This window comes from Nipponia nippon, unplaced genomic scaffold, assembly GCF_047370975.1.
Source record: "Nipponia nippon isolate SJK-2023a ecotype South Korea unplaced genomic scaffold, ASM4737097v1 scaffold_2, whole genome shotgun sequence".
Taxonomy (NCBI): Eukaryota; Metazoa; Chordata; class Aves; order Pelecaniformes; family Threskiornithidae; genus Nipponia; species Nipponia nippon.
In genome coordinates, this window is record NW_028262336.1 from 86,673,510 (window position 1) to 86,692,487 (window position 18,978).

The following is an 18,978-nucleotide window of genomic DNA, read 5'->3' on the forward strand; positions in this document are numbered from 1 at the left end:
GTTTTTTGTTACAATTTTAATTTTATTTACAAACATTAGCTTTCATAAAAGCATCACGTATAGCAGCATTTAAATACTGGGCAGATACAAACATATAACTTCTTGTACTGAGATTCACTTCAAAAAAAACTGAAGAAGTAATGAAATAAGTAATAATAATCTCATACTTAAAGTTGCTTTGAAGAAGGAACATTAGGGAACAAGACATCCTCAAAAATAGCACTTCTTTCCAAATAGTTTTCTGGGGCTAAATCAGCTGACTAGGTGGTTCAGTTGCTCTTAAATCAAGTACTAGATTATCCCTAATGCTCAGGTATGCATTGAGTACCATTATGTGTAAGTTGTGATTTTCAGAAGCACAGTCAGAATGGTGCTCATTCTACCTGAAACAATTAAATGTTTGGAACAATTTCTAAGTTGCTGTATGGTTGTCTCATGTAGGTCATTGTTCATTGTCAACAGTCTCTGCTTTGATAAGCAAAAGGTGTTTTCTTTACCACACATTAAGAAATAATAAGCAGTCCAAATGTAGCCAGCATTACTGAGGCTCCTAAACTGTGCTAGTAGAAAGCTAAGAGAAGTCACACTGTGCATCTGTAAATGCACTGTGCTTCCAGAAGGGATTGTTGCATCAGCTTACTGAACGTATGTTAATAGTATTTTCTTTATGAAGTCCTTAAACATAAAAAAATGCAGCTGAAGGGTAGTTATAATCACTCACTGTTCTTTTACTCAGAGGTGGTTCACAGCTAAGACATAAATTAAAATTTAAGACCAACTTTCCCTCGATTCATAACTCATTTGGGGAAGGCTTTCTTTTCAAGAGCCCAGCTATCCATCAGTGCTACTTTTATGGCTGCACAGCTCCTGGAGTATCTACAGCCCTCTCATTCTTCAGTGTAACTCAGTCCCTTTTCTAGAGTCAGTGAACACGGTAACATAAGAAACATGGCAAAATGGGAATTTAACTGTGACTTTTGGACCTGCTGTCTAGCCATAGGCTTGCTGAACTGTTCATGATCTCTAAAGGGAGCCTGTGATACCTGTTGTCCAGGGCTGTGGTTAGCCTGAGCTGAGTAGGAATGACAGCTACTTTTCTTGAAAAGCAAATCGCAAGGCCCAGAAGTTGTCCTATATCTGACACTGCAATACAGGACAGCACAAGCTAACAAACTTAACAGTTAGTTTTTTAAATAAATAATCTTGGATTCCCCTATTTCACCTAGCCAAACAAAACAAACACATATTTCAACAAATCTCTTTGCCTATCTTCCCCTTCCTGCTCCTCTTTCGCAGCGTCAGGCATCTCTCCAGTTTTGCTCTCTACTCCAGCTGCTTTCCCTGTCTCTCAGCACTTACTAATCATGTGTGGTATTTAATGGCTGAGGAGGAATGTCTCTTTCTCTACATCACCTCTGAAGTTTGTCATTGGGTCTGTCCCCTGACACAAGCAACCCCCAGTTCCTCTCAGGACTATCCCAAGGCACCCTTGTGCCTCATAGTTCCCCTCACACCCATTTCTTGGTTTCCTCCCCCTGCCCATATGCAGGCTGTGCTTACTTCCCTTTGGAGGGCAGCAGCCAGGATAAAAGGGAAGGCAGGTAGCCTACCTTTCTGCTCTCCATTCCTTTCCCATCTCTTTTTGGCACAAAATGTAACTCTGGTGGGTTGATCTTGGCTGGCTGCCAGATGCCCACCCAGCTGCTCTCACACTCTCCTCAACAGGATGGGGGAGAAAATAAGGTGGAAGAGCTCATGGGCTGAGATAAAGACATGGAGATCACTCACCAATTACGTTCACGGGTAAAACAGACTTGACTTGGGGAAAATTAATTTAATTTATTGCCAATTAGAAGTAGATTAGGACAGTAAGAACCTGCCCTCCGCCCCCTTTATTCCGGGCTCCACTTAACTCCTTCATTCAGGGAGATGGGGAATGGGAGCTGTGGTCAGTCTGTAACAGCTCCTCTCTGTTGTTCCTTCCTCCTCATGCTGTTCCCCTGCTCCACTGTGGTCTCTTCAGGTGAAGAGAATCTCTGCTCCACCACAGAACAGCACGTCCTCTCCTCCTTCCCCTCTCACCTTGGTGTCTGCAGGGCTGTTTTTCACACTTTCTTCCTCGCTCTGCTTGCGTGGCGTTTTTTTTGCTCTTTCTTAAATACGCTTTCCCCGAGGTGCCACCACCTTGGCTGAGGGGCTCAGCCGTGCCCTGCGGTGGGTCCACTGGAGACGGCTGGACCTGGCTGTGTCTGGCATGGGGCAGCCCCGGCCTCTCCTGACAGAGGCCGCCCCTGCAGCCCTTGCTGCCAGCACCTGGGCACCTGCACCCAGCGCACTGCCATACCATATGGATACTGTAAGCTGTGGATGGACAAAACAATCGTGCAATTCCTGATTTCGGCTGTTCCTAAGACCCGAGACTATGTGACTTTTCAAAAAAATCTGCCTAAGCCTAGCCGACATCAGTCACCAGAAAGTTAGCTGCCTGTGTGAAGTTACATGCAGCAGCTTTGCCACATGTAATGTGGAGGGGAGGCTCCTTCAGAGATTGACAGTGGTGTTGAAATGAGTCAGAAATGAGTACAACTGAGGGGTTTTTGACACCTAACTTTTAGTTAACTGGAGTGACATGGTTCCCAGCCTGGTATCTCATGATGGACAGTTGAAATCAAAGATTGTTCCTGAAATTTTGCTGTAAAATTTACTCTTGAGTGTGCTGTGTTGTGCAAAACAGACATAGCCCTTTCCCTTTGCTTTCTGAAGACATCCAGAATAAGTAACTTGAGGATAAACTGAGTTTTTGATGAATATTACACACACAGTTTTATTTCAGGTCCGCTGAATGCGTTGGTGTAGCCTGTGTGTGTTCGCACGCCTACACGCCGCTGGTAATGCTCGCGCCTCGCTGTAGCACTGCTAGGTGCCTTTGAGAATCCATCACTTGATTTGGGAAGCTCAGCACAAAGCGGTGCCATCCAGCCCGAGCGAGCAGATGTGTTGTGCACCCTTATGTTGTTCTGGGATGAGATTAATTTCAGCACGCTCGTATTAATCCATTATATGTCTCTTTCCAGCACAAATGGACCCCCGAGGCCTATCTCCCAGACAAATTAAAAGTGACAGTGATGATGACGACCTGCCAAATGTGACCTTAGATAGCGTTAATGAAACTGGATCTACAGCGCTCTCCATAGCCAGAGCAGTACAAGAGTAAGTATCACATTCCCAGAGCGAGATGAGTGTTGCTGAGGTGCTCCCTGGCCGAGGGAGGCACCGGCCCTCGGCGGTGCCGCGGGGGTGTCCCCCCAGCTGCGGGCTGGCATACCTGCCAGCATCTCTTCTGTGTAGCTTCCTTACCTTTAGGAAGAGATGGCTGTCTCTCTCATCCCTCTCTGATTCTCTCTCCCTTTCTTTCTCTCCGTCCTCATTATTAGGTAAAGTTTCAAATTGAAGTTGTTTCTTCCCCTTTATTTACTTGCAAAGCTTGCAGTGTTTTTATATCCTCTTCAAAGGGAGACCAGGTTAGACTTTCACTCAAAAAACATGGAATTTTTTTTGTGACTGAAAGCAGCATCAAGAAGTTTCTTCTAGTTGCTGTCAAAGAGGAACTACCTACATTTCTCCTGAAGGACAGTATCATTGAAAATAAATTAGTGAGGGGCTTTGAACAGTTTTTCCATTGCTATTATTTTTCTGTGTACTTCTACTCACTGGATGGACAAATAATTTCTTAATGTAATGTCTGTATGGCTTGTTTAAAAAAAAAGTAAAAGTTTATCATGAACATTAGCAATTCTGTAGATGCATGAGCTTGCTCAGTCACTGTAGCAGCTGGAAGGGAACCAACTGTGAGGTAAATAAGTATTAATATCCCTATTTTATAGGTGAGGAAAATGAGGTTATGCGTAAAGGTCACCCTGTAGGTCTGAAGCAGAGCTGGAAATAGAACTAGAGCCTCCAGGCACTGAAGCCTGTGCTAGACCCACAAAACACTTTATCTGAGAGGTTCAAAATACGGGCATTCTGGATGTTATTAAATAGGAAGGGATATAATAAAGGCTATTAGACATTGTTATTATAGAATTTATTATAGATACATTTTAAACGTCTTACCTAAAAGTACTTAGTTTTGCTTTGTTTTCCTGGCCATCAGTAGCCAAAAGTGCTGACATTTCTAAAGCAATGTCCTATTTGCTTAGAGGAAACTAAGCCATGTTTGAGGGGGAACTATTTTTTGGAGGTTTTCACTAGACATCCACTAATTCATTTTCTAGTCAAGCGGAGTAACCTCAAACCTATATTCCCCTTAAGCAGAGTGGGAGTTCTCTATGGGCAAGGCAAGGCGTTGGCTCTCACTGTAATTAGCATGCTCCCCTTGTGATGGTGATAAAGGAAGGCAAGGTTTCTTCACCAGTGACACTATCGCTTGATAGACAGGCCTCACGTATTTTGAATTTGATAGTTACAACACCAGGCCCTGAAGTGCTAAGTATTTTTTTCTCAGTTTATAGCACACATAATAAACCAGAAAAATAAAACAACCCCTCATGATATTGCACTAAATGGTTCTGCCTAATTAATAGAAAGAGGAAGCATGCGGTGCTAGCAAATACTTCTAACATATGACTGGCAAGCAGATACTGTTCTCTGTGATTGATATTGCTTGAACACTTAAAGAATTGGTCTAACCATGAAAAGCTTTTTTAGCTTTTCCACAATGCATTCCACAGTTTGTGAAGGTAAATGTGTTGAATATTACTTGGCTGGCTCTGGAGCTTAAGAATTAAATTAAGAAATTTAATAATATAACATCAACTCATTCTTGTTACAGGTTTTATTTAAACAGTAATCTGTTAGTTTATTTCAAAAGCCCTATTAGGAAAATCTAATTTGACTGCGATCTGCAATTTGTCTTCTTTTTCACTTCATTCTCAGTCACAGACACCAGACATACAGCTGCTGAGCTGAAAAGAGACGTTAGCACGTTATACCGACTCCGCTCAGTCCATTTCTTTCTTGGTCTATAATATAGTGCCTTACAGGCGGGCCCTATTCTTCATTTAGGCATCTAATGCGTACCTTAATATTAGACGTTTAGCAAAGCAGTCCACCGATAATAAAAGCCCGCATTCTACGTACCCTTGTTGCAGAGAGGAAAGTGCCTTTGAAGCCTTCCAGAGGGAGATCCTGTGTGCTCAATTTCAGCATCTAAAGTTAGCAGACAGGAATTTCCTCTGAGGCTGTGGAAAGGCACCTACTGTTCTGCTGAATAACCGGGCAGCGCAGGGGCATGCATAGAAAGACTGCTTCAGTAGGCAGTACAGCGTAGGTCTACGCCAAGTGCCTAAGTGAGGCAGGCTGGACCTCAGAGTCTAGAAGACTGTCCCATGGAGTGTGTTCTTTCTTAAGTGAGCTTGTAAGCTCTTTCTTGTGAATAGTTATACAGTTAACAACAAAAAATAACTTCTTGCTGAGAGACAGTCTTCTCTTCTTGTGGGATACTGGCTGGGAAGTGCAGCATGGCACCTCCAAAGGGATGGCAGCATCCTTTCCTTCAATACCGGATTGCTGTTGTGCAATCTGGTCTTTGTTAAACAAAATACCAAGCCTAGTTTGTAGGTGCTGGTGGCAGGTGCGAGGCAACAGTTGGCCTTTTTCTGGTTGGTTTTCAGACATGTTTTAAATTATCCTGCATAAGGATTATAAATATATATATGTATGTATATATATTTGCCTATTGCCACCTAGTCTTCAGGAGCAGAAAGGGATTTCATATACCCTGTGGTAGGTGTTTGCTTTGGGTCGGTCCTTGTGCAGCCCCTCATGCAATGTGTGGGGCTATGAGGCATTGCCTTGGTGAGGCTCCTGACTTCCCCTGGCCGCTGTCTGTGGGGTTCAGGATTCGTCTTGCGTAGTTAGACATCTGCAATGTAGCTATCTGCATCTGCGCTAGTTATCTCGCCTCCCTGCATACGGGCCGCATAGCAGTTGCTGTGTCCAGGCGGTAATTCTTTCGACCTATTCTAGCTGTCTAATTTAGGGAGAGAGAGAGACTCGAGCCCATGAGCGCCTGTTCCTCTCCATTGAGTGCAGGTGGTGCAGACAGCTGCCTGGGACACACATGTCAGCACTGCAGATCTCTGGTGTGAGGTGAGGGTAAGGCAATCCACGGTGCCTGACTGGGGAGTCAGTGCGCCAGAACTGGGAGTGACAGGACGATGCTGAATGCTCCAACATCTTCCCTTGGATCTAAATCTGCCAGGTGGGGTTAGCAATGCTGAGGTTTTAACCACGAGCTGAAGGAAATCAACTAGTCAGTGTTTGGGGAGGAATTGGTTTTTTAATACATCCATTTTTAAGCTTGTTGTCTTGGAAGTTACCCATATGTGGCTGGATCATAGGACAGTCTGGAATGCCTATATGAAAGCTTTGCTTTTCATGTCCTCAAAAACTGGATGGCATCCTCCTGCGTTGCTGCTTTGTTTCAGGTCCACTATAGTCTTACAAGAAAAAAATTCTTACCAGTAAAAATTGTGACAATCAGACACTAAAAGCCACATGTTTGGCATTAGTTCTTCTTTACTTAAACAGAATGTAGTTTGCTTGCGTATTTGTAAAATAAGCAAGTATGACTATTTTTTTTCTCGGGGAAATTGCCTTCTTGCTGCTAGCTTTATGTTGGCTGAGCTTCCAGACTTCTCAGTAGTTCTTTTGGAATGACTTCATAGTCCCTCTTCAGTTCAGCAAACCCAATCAATAATGTAAAGTTATAGATAAACAAAGTCATTATTTCAAGCAGGGTACTTTGGTGAAATTTCTTTATGTGACAGTGCTGCTTTATGGCAGTTGCTATGCCTTACCATAATATGGACTAAGAACAATTTATTAATCTCAGATAATATGCTCTGGCTGATAATAAATATTGCAGCAATATGTAGATTTCAGTGGGCTTTGCATTGTAAGCAGCATTTCATCCTCTTTGTAGCGTGTTTTACAAACTCATTTTGACGTGTAGCTCTGTAACAAAGAGCAGATTTGCCTCTATACGCCTGACACCAGTGATGCTTATTACACAACAAGAATAGCATCATATATTCAGGGTCAAATCTCAGATACTCTCTAGAAATCTTTATGAAGCCAAGGGAAGAGAAGGCGTTAGTCAAGCCCTAGGCAACCAGTAAAACTTCTTAAGGGCCCCCCTTGGAGGCAGCATGCTGTTCCCTCAGCCTGGCAGCCCTTCCATCCCTAGGTAGCCCTGATGCAGCGGGGCTCAGGAGCCATTTCCATGGTACGTAGTAATGCAAACCCTGAACAGGGCATTCATCTCCTTCTTTCCCTGCACACTTGCGCAGTAAAATACATTACCTTACCGCATGGAGCTCTCTCTCCCTGAACACACACGACATAAGATCTCCTACTTGCAGAGGCTGAGAGCAGAAGCGGGAGAGGCAGAGGGTGATTTTTAGCATGAACTTTTGATCAGTGAATTGGTAAAAATCCAAAGATACAGAAATATCTCTTTCTCTCTCTAGACTTTTTGCTCCTTAGGGGATGTAGGCAGAGGGAACCCCTTTGACAGAACCATTTTTTTCTTTCAAATAATGTCAAGGAGAAGATGGACTGTGCATATAAACTGGTGATGCTTAAGATAGCTTCTTGTTTTTCCAGGGTGATGGAGGGACAGAAAATTCAGAGAGGAAATCCTGAATACTTGTAGTTATAGCTGCAGTTAATTCACAGAAATGTGATTTGTCATTTGGATGTGACCGTGGTGACCTTCAGCGTGAACTCTTCTTTGCGCTGAGCTGGGTGCTGCTGGGTGCTTGTATGAAAATGAGATTAGGGCCTTTGACCCTACCTCCCGTTCTCTTTGGCTGCATTATGTCATTGATACTAATGTGATCATCTTACTTTATTTTGAAATTCTGCTGGCTTTTACTATTGCAATACAGTGGAAGATAGTTTTGGATGCTGCACTAGTGAAAAAAGCAATTCCACAGCAGACAGACAGCTGTGTCTGGTACGCAGTACCAATGTACTCTCTTAAATTGGTATGTATTTTTCAAGTCTGAATTTTTCTCCTTAGATCTTTTCTCCCTCCTCTTCTTCAGTGTAAATCAACTTCTGTGGTTGGGTTTTGTCTCTTTTGAGGTTTATAACTGTGTTCCCATCAGCCATTCATTTTCTACACTGATGTTGTCTGTTTTCCTGCTTCAGCTGCAGTCATTACTACCATTGTGCTATTCATTATAGGGAGCTTTCACCTCAGTTTTTTCTTCTAGCTACAGACAAAATACTTTGTTCTGAGTCTCCAAGAAACATAAGTGAGGGTGTTTTGGCAGTACTTGTGTGAACTTTGCTTCTCTCTCCTCTGGTACATCCGCCCTCCATGAACAAATGCTCATTTTAAAACTGGCACACAATTGGATGGCGATTTTACAGATGGAGAACTGACTAGTGATGGTCCAGAATTTCTCAATAAAGCAGTTTTTTTCACTGGAGAATGCTAATTTGTCTAAAGCAAAATCATGAGAATACATCAGTTTCAATTTTACTTTTCTCATGAAGATTTCCCAAGTCTGGGATGTGTTTTTCCATTGCACTAAGGCTTTACAGCAGAAGATCACATGGTTGCTGCAACGCTCCTGGGGGCGCATTGGACCCCAAACTCAGAAAGCAGAACTGCCCACGGGCCTCCCACCTCCCCACAGGCTGTTACGCCATGGGGCTTTTCCTCAGCCTCTTCGACAGTCACCTTACAAACTGAACTGACTTACTAAACATTTAGAGAGAGAGAGGTGTGTATGCAGATACGTAAGTGAAAGACACTGGTGACATAGAGCCCAGTAAGGCAGGCAATCATCTGTATTACGGTTGATGCCCCCACTGTGTCATTATTTCAGGGATGTTTCTTTTCTAGTTCTGTCTTATTTTTTGTTAGCAGTCTCAGATATGTTTCCTGTGGCGGAAAAGGTTTCTGCAGTGAAAAGCGTTGTTGGGTCGGAAGTTGGCTAATGACCCAAGGGCACCCTTGAGCTGGCAGAGGCGTGCTGTGTCTCAGCTAGCTTAGGGAACCTCTGGGCAGTATGGACTGTCCAGCTTGGACATATCCTTGCAGCAAGGTTCATCTCTCACAATGTAATCTAAAAGTTAGGCTCAAATATTTTTGCATTTCCTCAGTGGAGAGATGTGCATAGTTCTAGGTCCAATCATCTCATCAGTTGTGATCATCTGCCTTTCGGAGGTGCCTGCCTTCCCCAATGTTTATAAATGAGCCTGGACAAATGGCTTAGGGAGAGTGATAAACCTCAACATTGCTGAAGTTATATATGAGGAGTCCCCCAATACGTGATTTTCTAAGGCCATGCTGGAAGTCTGTGACTCAAGAAGAAACTAAACCAGTACATCTAAACTTTGGGCCTGTACAACTACTATAGGTGTGATTTCTGTACCTGCATGTGGTTCAGATAACTCGCTGAAGAAGTACTGACTTCTTCTACAGTGTATTTACATGGCACTTTACAAACTCTCTTCTAGTAGAATTTCAATTCTCAGAATCCTCTGTTTGTGTATAAAAATGAATATGCCTAAAGCTGTACTAAGAACTTCTACTGCAAAAGCCTGAAAGCCCTATATACCTTTGGGAATTGGTCTTTAGGCACTAACTTTGAGTCTTTGGTTTCAGTAATCCAAATGGACCTATACTATTCTAAAAAGGTTCTTTTTCTATTTTTTCTTTTTTTTTTTGCATATGCAATGTTTTACCAAAAAAAAAAAAAGTTTAATAACTTGACAGTTGGGCAGTAAAATCAAAGGATGCCATTCTGTGAATGCACAGAGCTTCTAGGATTTTTGGTGTGGAAATTTGCTGGTATATGTCCCAGAGCCTTTTGCCAGGCTAACAGATTTCCCATCAGCCAGCGATCATTAGGAACAAGTGCCAGGTGGATGGCAACTGTAAATCAAAAGCAGCTTCTACAAAGAAATTGACATCGCTGCTTGCTTTGAAAGGATGGTATTGCTTAAATGACACTGTATTAGGAGGTAGGGATATTGTCAAATTGTTCCCTGAAGAAAGCTAATTTGAAAAGAAAAGTGCTTTTAGCTTGGTCTACACAAAATTATGTTTTCCTATCTCCCCTATAACATTAAGTTACCATGACTGTTGAGTAGATGAATCTAGAGGAAGGACACATTGCCATTAGGATGTCTGTTCTCTTCTTTTGAATCACTTTGAAGTGCTAGACATTGCTCTTCAGTACATATTTTATCACACCATTGCTAGGAGTAATATATTCCTTTTAAGATAAATATTTAAATGAAATGCATAATAAGCTGGAAGAACCAAGGAATCCTGGTTCTGCTAAAGTCCAGAGGAGTTTTACCATTAACTTCATTGGGTCTAATGATTAATCTTAAAACTGTAACAGAAGTCTGGATGCTAAAAAGAAAAAAAGTAACTCAACACTTAGGCTATTTTGGGGACCAACATGGTGCAGCAAGAGAGGTATTTGTAACATGTAGGGGTTCATATATACCTTTCTGTATGTCTCTTTCATTACCTTTATCCATCACAAGCAAACTTTGAAAGATCTTGTTTCCCAGCTTCAGTTCAGTGTCTATATTGAACTGTCTCATATAATTGTCTTCTCAAAAATAGATGAAATTTGTTAATTACTTTAAATTTTTGTCTAAGAAGTGCCAATCATTCCAAGGTAGTTATCAAACTTTGCCATTATTGGGATTCTACATTACTAAAAATGTTTACATAAATGTGCTTTGGAATAAAATGCCCCAAAACAAGAGTGTATGATTATAATTCATATAGCACTTTTTATCTTTGGAGTGCTTTGCAAACATTAACTAATTAAATTGTACAGGTCCCCTGTGTGTTCAAATATTATAATTATCCGCAGGTTAGTGACTTGCTCAAGGCCATGCAGCAAAGCAGATGAGCTGGGATCCGGAATGTCTGCCTTCTAGTCCCATGCTTAATCCACTACAATGTGTTGCTCCAGGGTGAAGCTTGAGTCATTAGTGGTTAGATATGTGAAATGCATTTTATTGATAGGGAGGCAGGCATTGTGTAATTGCTTGAAGAGCATGACACCGAAGAATGAATTATAAATAACATTATGCATTACTGCTACCCAGTTAGCAGTTTGTATACCTATTTGGCATCTCTTTCCCCAGTGATTCGTTATTCAGCTTTTTCTATTTTTTCTTTCTAAATCAGCACAGAAAGCAGAGGCAGAGCTGTGTGCATTAAGAAATTCAGAACTGTAGCAAATACTCATCAGTGCAGATTAGATAACAGAATGCTGCCAGAAAAAGCCACAATAAAACTATCTCAGTGAACTGCTACTTTGACTTACTGATAAGAAAAAGAAAGAGCATTGTCCTCTGCTGTCACTTGAGCCAAAATTACTTCTTTTTTCATTATCTAGATCAGATAAATTTTTATCTTTCCTTTTCCATAAGGCAGTTCCTGTGATTTTGTGACAGACAAACATGCAGCACAATTAAATCTTAATAGCAGTGCTTATACTGATTCATGGAAAAATGTTTCCTGAGTGTTTAGATCAATGCATGCAAAAACACAAAAAAAGTTGTGTAGGTCACAGGTATGTAACCTGCATGCAAAGGAGGGCGCTATTAAGAGAGGAACACTGTTTAGCAAGGCATAATTGAGTGAGCATGTGAATACAGGGATCTAAAAATAAAAAATCCCACATTTTTTCTGCCATTTTCCTTCACAATGGGAGAAGATTGTGCTAGGTTTTCCCCTTTATTAGTTCAATCCTCTTTCACTAGTAGTGACTCCGCCGCAACCTCATGTCTCACAGCAAGTTCTTTTTAGGCTGGAGATAAAGAGGAATGAAAGGAAATTCCTGGGTGATGGATATGGAAGAGTTCTTCGTGCTGAGCCTGTGTGCCAAGGAGGTGTCGTTCTCCATGTGTATGCAACAGAGGACGAGTGTTACTATTTTCGGCACATCAAGAAAAGGATAACTGGAGCTTAAAGCCACCACACATATGAAGTTACTCTAGCCAAAATGAAAGGAACTGAAGGCTGAAACAAGGAGTAAAACAACGCAATGGCTGAGATAATAGCGTCTAATCCTGAGGTGTGTCAGAAGTAATAAGTCACAGGTTTCAGAGTCAAGTCAAGCACCTTCATCGTTATAGCCATGACAAACAAAAGATGCGTCAAGAATGAAGTTTTGGGTCATGTTTTTATTTATTTACCCTTCTGGGATATGCTGAGTTGCCACAGGATACAGCGGTGCAAGGAAATATGAAAGCTGAGGCAGGCAGAAACTAAGGAAGAGACCAGGGTGGATCAGAGGAGGCAGCAACGGCCAAACCGCTCTTGCCTAGCATGTATCGCTAAGCTCAGGCAGTGCGGAGCAGGCTGGCAGGTACTGAGGTCAGAGGCTGCCCTGAAAAGTGCTCGTCCTAAGGCTTGCCTACAGTATCTGCTGCTGGTGGAAATCTCCAGCGTTGCAAACAGAGCCTGGAAAACAAAATAACCTGGAAATGAGCAGAAGCTGCCAGTGGGCACAAAAAGAAATACTTGCATTTACCGACTTGTTAAAAGTCAGCAGCAGGCTCAGTCTTGTCAAAATGTCTCCCTCAATTATTTGCATTAAAAATATAATATTTAGCACAGGGCTGGGATGCTGTGTGATCAATCAGGGACACACAGTGCTGTCGGATGGACAGATCACTTCACATAGAAGTCACCATTGGTGTTCCTCATAAGAACTGATGGCCATTGCTATTTCTGTGATCAGTTGCTTATCAGGGCCAAAGAGTCAAACCATTTATAAATAAGTTCACAGGAGGAACTGAAATAATGACTGAAATCTCAGTCATAAAAGTTTCATGAGCAGAGTAACAGGATAATGTTGTATAATAAATTAATTATTTGCTGAAAATTATTTACTCAGCTGAACAGGTTGATTCCCTTTGCACTCAACATTTCCACTTCCAAACTACTTGCTGTCTGTATCACCACATCATTTCTGAGATTCTTAGCCACTACTGAGGCGTAGTCAAAATAAAATGTGTTGTTCCTCTTGCTTGAGAGGAACTACCAAGTACCTGCGATTCTGTAACAGGTACATCCTTGTCAATGTACTGCGTGGCACAGCGGTACCGCTATCCCCAAACGTTCACAACATGTGTGAAGTACTGCAGGTGCCCAGAACCAAGATGAACCATAGCGGCACAGGCACTTGAGACGAGGTGCAGTTTGCCTGCTTTGGGGGCGGTCTGGTGGAGGTGTTGTGAGGTTAGAAAATAGGCGATTGGCTCCAGCAGTGTTTCAGAGCACCTACACAAGGCACCCACACAAGGCACCCACACTCACACAATACAGTCAACACAGAGTTAAATGCTCTGAAGTTCAACAGGCAGAGCAACCAGCTTCCTAGAGCCAGCTCTGCTTACCTGCTAGGTACTTGGCTATGGGTCATTGCTGCTCTCTTTGGAGCTTGGGCTTCTGACCTGTAGTTTTTCATTAAAATACAGTTTGGAAAAAAAAGAAAAAAAAAACAACTTACATTCCCAGCTTCCCATCATGGAAAATAGGAGGCCAAGTACTTTGTTCTCAGCTTACCTATTTCTACCTGGTTTAACACCCAGAGCATGCTGTCCTCTTCCTACCAGCATTCACTCTGTTTAAAAATGTGACGGCCAGTGGCAGCAGTGGTGCAGCCACCCACATCTGGCATAAAAACCTAGTGGTTAGAGCACTGACTCAGAAGGCCAGATACCTACATTTGCCAATTCTGGAACGCAAGGCTAGGATCCAAAAGATATCCAGGAGCGGTCCTACCATGTTCTTTTCCTCTTCTTTTTCCTCCTACACTTGTATTTTGGATTGGGAAGTGACTATTACAGATCCTTTTTATGCGGAATCTGTGTTGTCAGGTGTATTTTAGCCATTTTCATGGCACAGCTAAGGTTCGGGCCCCAGAGGCAAGGGTTGGGCATTTCTCCCCACGGTTTCTGGATCAGAGCAGAGGCTGGGTGGGAGACCACAGCCATTTGGCTTTCAGGCCAAACAGAGAGGAACACAGTAAGTTTTAGGTGTCTGTGAGGTTGGTTGGAGGATGTCTGGGTGTCTTTCGCTTCAGTGCCTGGATACTGCAGGTTCTAACCAGACTTTTAGTTGTCTGCTAAATTTCCCACTGATAAAAATTGAGCATGCAAATACTTACCATCCGCACCAATTGTATTTTTGCCTGCCCTATCGCTCAGTTGTTAAAAAGGGACCTTTATGAAAAGAAGTGTACGAAATTTAGATTCATGACTTCTGTGTAATGTATTGCTGTTTGTATCAGCTGTAGGAATAAATATTTTTCCATTAAGACGCAGAGATGATTATAAATTAATTGACATGGGAGAGACGGTCAATGTTATGGTTTCCAGTTGCCATTTTGCCCGTGCATATTGATTTCCATTGAGGTCTAATGGGATAGGGGTGATTTTGTCCCAGTGCCTTTTGATTAGGTACTGATGCAACTGTGAAATAAAATCTGTACCTAGTGATACCATGGGACAGGTACCTGAGATATGTTTCTGAAGAAGGAAGAGTCTCTACATGGAGAGTGGAAAAAGAGAGTGGAAGAAGACAGTGTCAGGCTGTGATAGAGCTCATAACTTAGACTTTGAAAATTCTTTACATCATTTTGTCATCTTAATAGCATATTTCTGTCATTATCAGAAATGTAACATTTAACAAATGGAAAAATCAAGCAAACAGTAAAGACGACCAATATTTACTGTACACTTGAAGCAAGGAAATGTGAAAGGTTTGAAAGATGCAGTGCAAAATCTTGGGAGAAAATAGATTATCTGTAGGTTTCCAAGGGCCAACGGAAAGTGCAATTATGTAAATCAAGAGAAGTTCCTTTGAAAATTTCCTTTTCACTTTCAACAATTACTATGCCAACCTGACCATTTTAATTGAGCATTATAAAGGATCCAAAATGTTTCCAGTGCAAATGCATTCAACTGCTAGTGTGCTCAAACATTTTTATGATTCATGTTGTTATTCTAATATTTTTGCTTGTTTCTTGGGCGTTGGCCTCAGACTAATTTCATGGCACATTTGAGGTCTAAACCACAGAGAGAAGGACTGACGGGGGTTATTCATGGACTTGGCTTTCTACAGGTTTTTCTTTTTTTTTTTTCCTAACGTGGTGAAACTGTTTCCAAAAGCCAGCTGTATGATGCTTCTTGTTTGAGCACATGCAGTAGATCAGAATTTGTCAGTGAAAAGGAGCATTCCACGTAGCCCAAATCCCAACACAGGAGTTTATACAGCTATGACATCGTATATTTGTGTTGTTCAATATTCCAAATAATATTCTAGAAGATTATCTATTTTCCCTGGAGTCTCAGTTTTAAGTAAAAAGCGTTAAAGGCTAGGTTTTTCAGTGATGTGTTGGGAATAATAGTACTTAAGCAGCAGAATTCTGGGAGCGGACATTTGCTCCAGCCTTTATTTCCTCTTCATGCAATGTCTGCCTTCTCTAGCTTCTCATTAATGTTTTCCTCTTGGTCACTGATTATTTTTTAATAAGAAAATATGATCCACCATGATCCAGAATTACCACTAAGTGGCACCTGGGCCCTTAAGCTTTGACTCTGCTCCCATGCAAATTAGTAGCAGAGCTCCTAATGATTTGCTTAGCATTAGTTGGGACCTCTGCAGAGCAATTTCAGTTTAAGAAGGAGTTTTAAGCGAATGGGAAAATCCCGAAGTCCCTTCCAGACTGAGGCTATGTGCTTACTTTGCAGTAAGTGTTCCTCAAGCTTGTCTAAGTCCCCTGCAATTGTTTGGGGTAACTTAAAATTCCTAATTGTCTGTGTTCAATTTCCAGAGAGAGCATGTGGGGCTGTGCCAGGTCAGCTGTTAACCCTTTTCGTTTTTTCAACTCCAGGTATGAAGCATTTTATTGTGTATTCTATAATGTTCTGTTGTATTGACAAAGTCTAGTAGCAGTGCTTTTCAGCTTTCTTTCCCTCTTCATGTCATGGCTGGGGGATATGTGGGGCTGGGCAAGGTCCAAAGTTGATTTTTTGCTATTGCTTTTTCTATTTTGGGGCTGGGAGGGTGGTGGTGTGCATCAATGGGAAAGCTGCAAATTTTTTTTCAAAATCCCAATGACTAAAATATGAGAACAGAAAAAAAATATCCTGTCTGATGTTTGATAATGCAGTTTAAAATGTTCAGAATAGTCTACTGAAATTGAGTAACAAAGTTAATGTGAATCAACATAGGTCATGTTATAATGGGTCATTGCCAGTTACCATGAAACAGTCGACAAGCAAAGCTGTAAAATGTAGGAAGAGGTCATTGCAAACGTCTCCTTGCTTTTTTTTTCAAGGAGGACAGAATTTTAAAACCTTACTGTGTAACGCGCCTAGTAGACGCCCTGCTTTAGAGAGCAGAGTTTATATACAAATCTAGTGGGGGGGTGACTGGGAGGTTTCAGCAAGCGTTGTGATGCCATAAGGTGCCTCAGGTTCACCTCACTCGCCCAAGTAGATATGATGTCATATGACAGAAAGGATGTACCAACGCTGATAGGGTTCCTGTTTTTGTGGGATTCTTTGCTGTTGTTTTATTGGGTTTCAAAATAGCGTGCAATGAAATGTCCACTCTCAGTGTGCTTACTTGCTTGTTTGTCCTCCCCCATTCTTTCGTTCGCTTTGTGGGCCCCTTGAAAAGGTTCCTTTGGAATCGTGTTCATTGTGTGACAAGCGTATACCCATCAACTCACTGCTTTATCTACTCTTAGTAATCCATGGGCCCTCTATCTGTGAAGTACAGAAGGAAAAACAACTTCACACATTCAGTATAAGCAAATAAGTTGCAGAATAAATCTAATTCTTCACATTTATAAGTAGAGCTAAGCTTCATAATAAAATTAAGAAGATGGCATGTTTAAGAGCAATTACACTTTTGAATTGCTAATGAGTAGTCAAATACAGAAATCATTCCTCAAATCTAGTCCTATCTCCAATTTACAGTTAATTGCATTACAACTGGTATATTTATATTAAAAATTTGCAGGATCTTATTACTCAAACATTTTCAAATTAGCAGCAGCACCAACTTCTCTGTTAAAGCCAATACAAAGCTTTTAAGTTTTTTTGGGTATGAAATTGAGATGATATGTTTATTTTTTAAAAATCCTTAGCATTTTCTTTGATCTGATTGAAATTATCAGTGCAACTTCAGAAATTATTCTAAAGAGCCTACTAGTCTCCCAAAATGTTGTGTTTCTAAAATAAATTTATATTTCAGATGCAATTTTGAATGCAAGCTCCTTCAGCTGAAATTAACAATAATATTCTATATAATCACCAATTATATTAGCTTCTGCTCTACAGGAAGCATTTTCAAGAAGGAGGCTTATGTTGTCAATTTTTTGCTCTTTTTTTAATGTTGTCAATATTTTGCTCAAAAAATTGCTCATGAATTTACACGTAGTGTTTACACATACCGTAACAATGAATATGAGACCCTACTAATGAGGCCCCCTGAACAACATGCTTGGTTAGATGTAGATGAAGATGGTGTACATCATCTCATGTGCCAATTCTAAACCACTGAAAGTTTGTTGGCTCTGACTGGAGTGAGATGAGACTGAAATGTAATATTTTGGTGAGGCAAATAGCTGCTAATAAAAACAGAATCGTGGAAGAGAGATATAGGGTCTTCTATGTCTTTTTAAAATAAAGGACCAAATTGTTCAAGAAAGTCACGTCTATCAAACCTCATTTAGGCCATGTAGACCTGTCTGTAGAGTGAAAGGTGGAAATGAGGCCAATGAGGTGAATACTTAAGTCAGTGTATCATTTTAAAGTGTGAATTCTTATGGTGCACTTAAAACTGCTCACACTGCTAGGAGTATTCCTTACAGCTGGTCTTGGTTCTTGGAGTACAGCACTACTGCAGTTTAGGAACAGGAACTGCTTGTCAGAAGTGAATTCTGCTACAATTAAATACAGCTATGTGAGTGTATGTATTTCATAGAATAGAATCATAGAATGCTTTGGGATGGAAGGGACCTTTAAAGGCCATCTAGTCCATCCCCCTGCAATGGGCAGGGACATCTTCAACTGGATCAGGTTGCTCAGAGCCCCATCCAGCCTGGCCTTGACTGTTTCCAGGGATGGGGCATCTACCACCTCCCTGGGCAACCTATTCCAGTGTTTCACCACCCTCATCATGAAAAATTTTTTTCATTTGAATGAAATTTCATGCCTGCCTAGTTTTGGGGTTTTTTTTCAGTTTTGTATTATTAATGTTATCTTTTTCCACTAAATTTCAAGAAAGTTATTTTTCCGTAAACTTACACTCAAGATTATGGTATTCTAGTTATGAATGTACAGAAACATTCTTAGATATTTGATTTTCTTTGTGGTGGCGGGGGAACAGAATGGATCACAAAGTGTTGAAGAAACATTTTTTGTAGGCTTCTTTCCCCTTTTTTTATTTGGCTCATGAAATCAACTAAAAGCTGTAAGTTTTACTCAAAACCGATCCCACACAAATGTTCTGCATCTGCTGACCTCCGTGGATGGCCACAGGCTGGGACTCTTGCTCCAGTTCATACATATCTAGCTGTTCTTTTCCTGTAAAATGTTGAGCATTTTGTCCATACTGCCTCCCCTGATCCAGAAGCGCATGATCCACCATTTCACTGATGACAAAGTGATATTATGTGTGAGTTTCAGATGTTGGTGGGCACAACATGCCTCTTCGTCCTTGGTGTCTTGCAAATGGTACTGCTTTTGCTCCTGTATAATTTACCCCCGTTCTTCTTTTTAACACCTCGCTCCACAGGCTTGGCCACATGAGAGATGTTCGGCAGCTGGAGGACCCAGATGCCAAATTCTGGAATGTAGCTTTCCTGCAGTGGCATGTGGGTTCATGGCTGGCTTCTTGGCTTG

General features: G+C 41.4%; 1 protein-coding gene across 11 annotated transcripts in view; it reads left to right on the forward strand.

Annotated features, from left to right (window-relative positions):
• The window catches only part of KLF12 (KLF transcription factor 12), a 247,864-nt gene that overhangs the window by 166,190 nt on the left and 62,696 nt on the right, over nucleotides 1-18,978 (forward strand). For 9 of the 11 annotated variants that reach the window (XM_087757468.1, XM_087757477.1, XM_087757470.1 and 6 more), the window contains 2 exons: nucleotides 3,075-3,210; nucleotides 15,897-15,956. In XM_087757468.1, coding sequence (XP_087613594.1) covers nucleotides 3,075-3,210; nucleotides 15,897-15,956 — 196 coding nt within the window. The remainder of the gene's footprint in view (nucleotides 1-3,074; nucleotides 3,211-15,896; nucleotides 15,957-18,978) is intronic. The other 2 variants (XM_087757479.1, XM_087757478.1) reach the window with 1 other exon arrangement.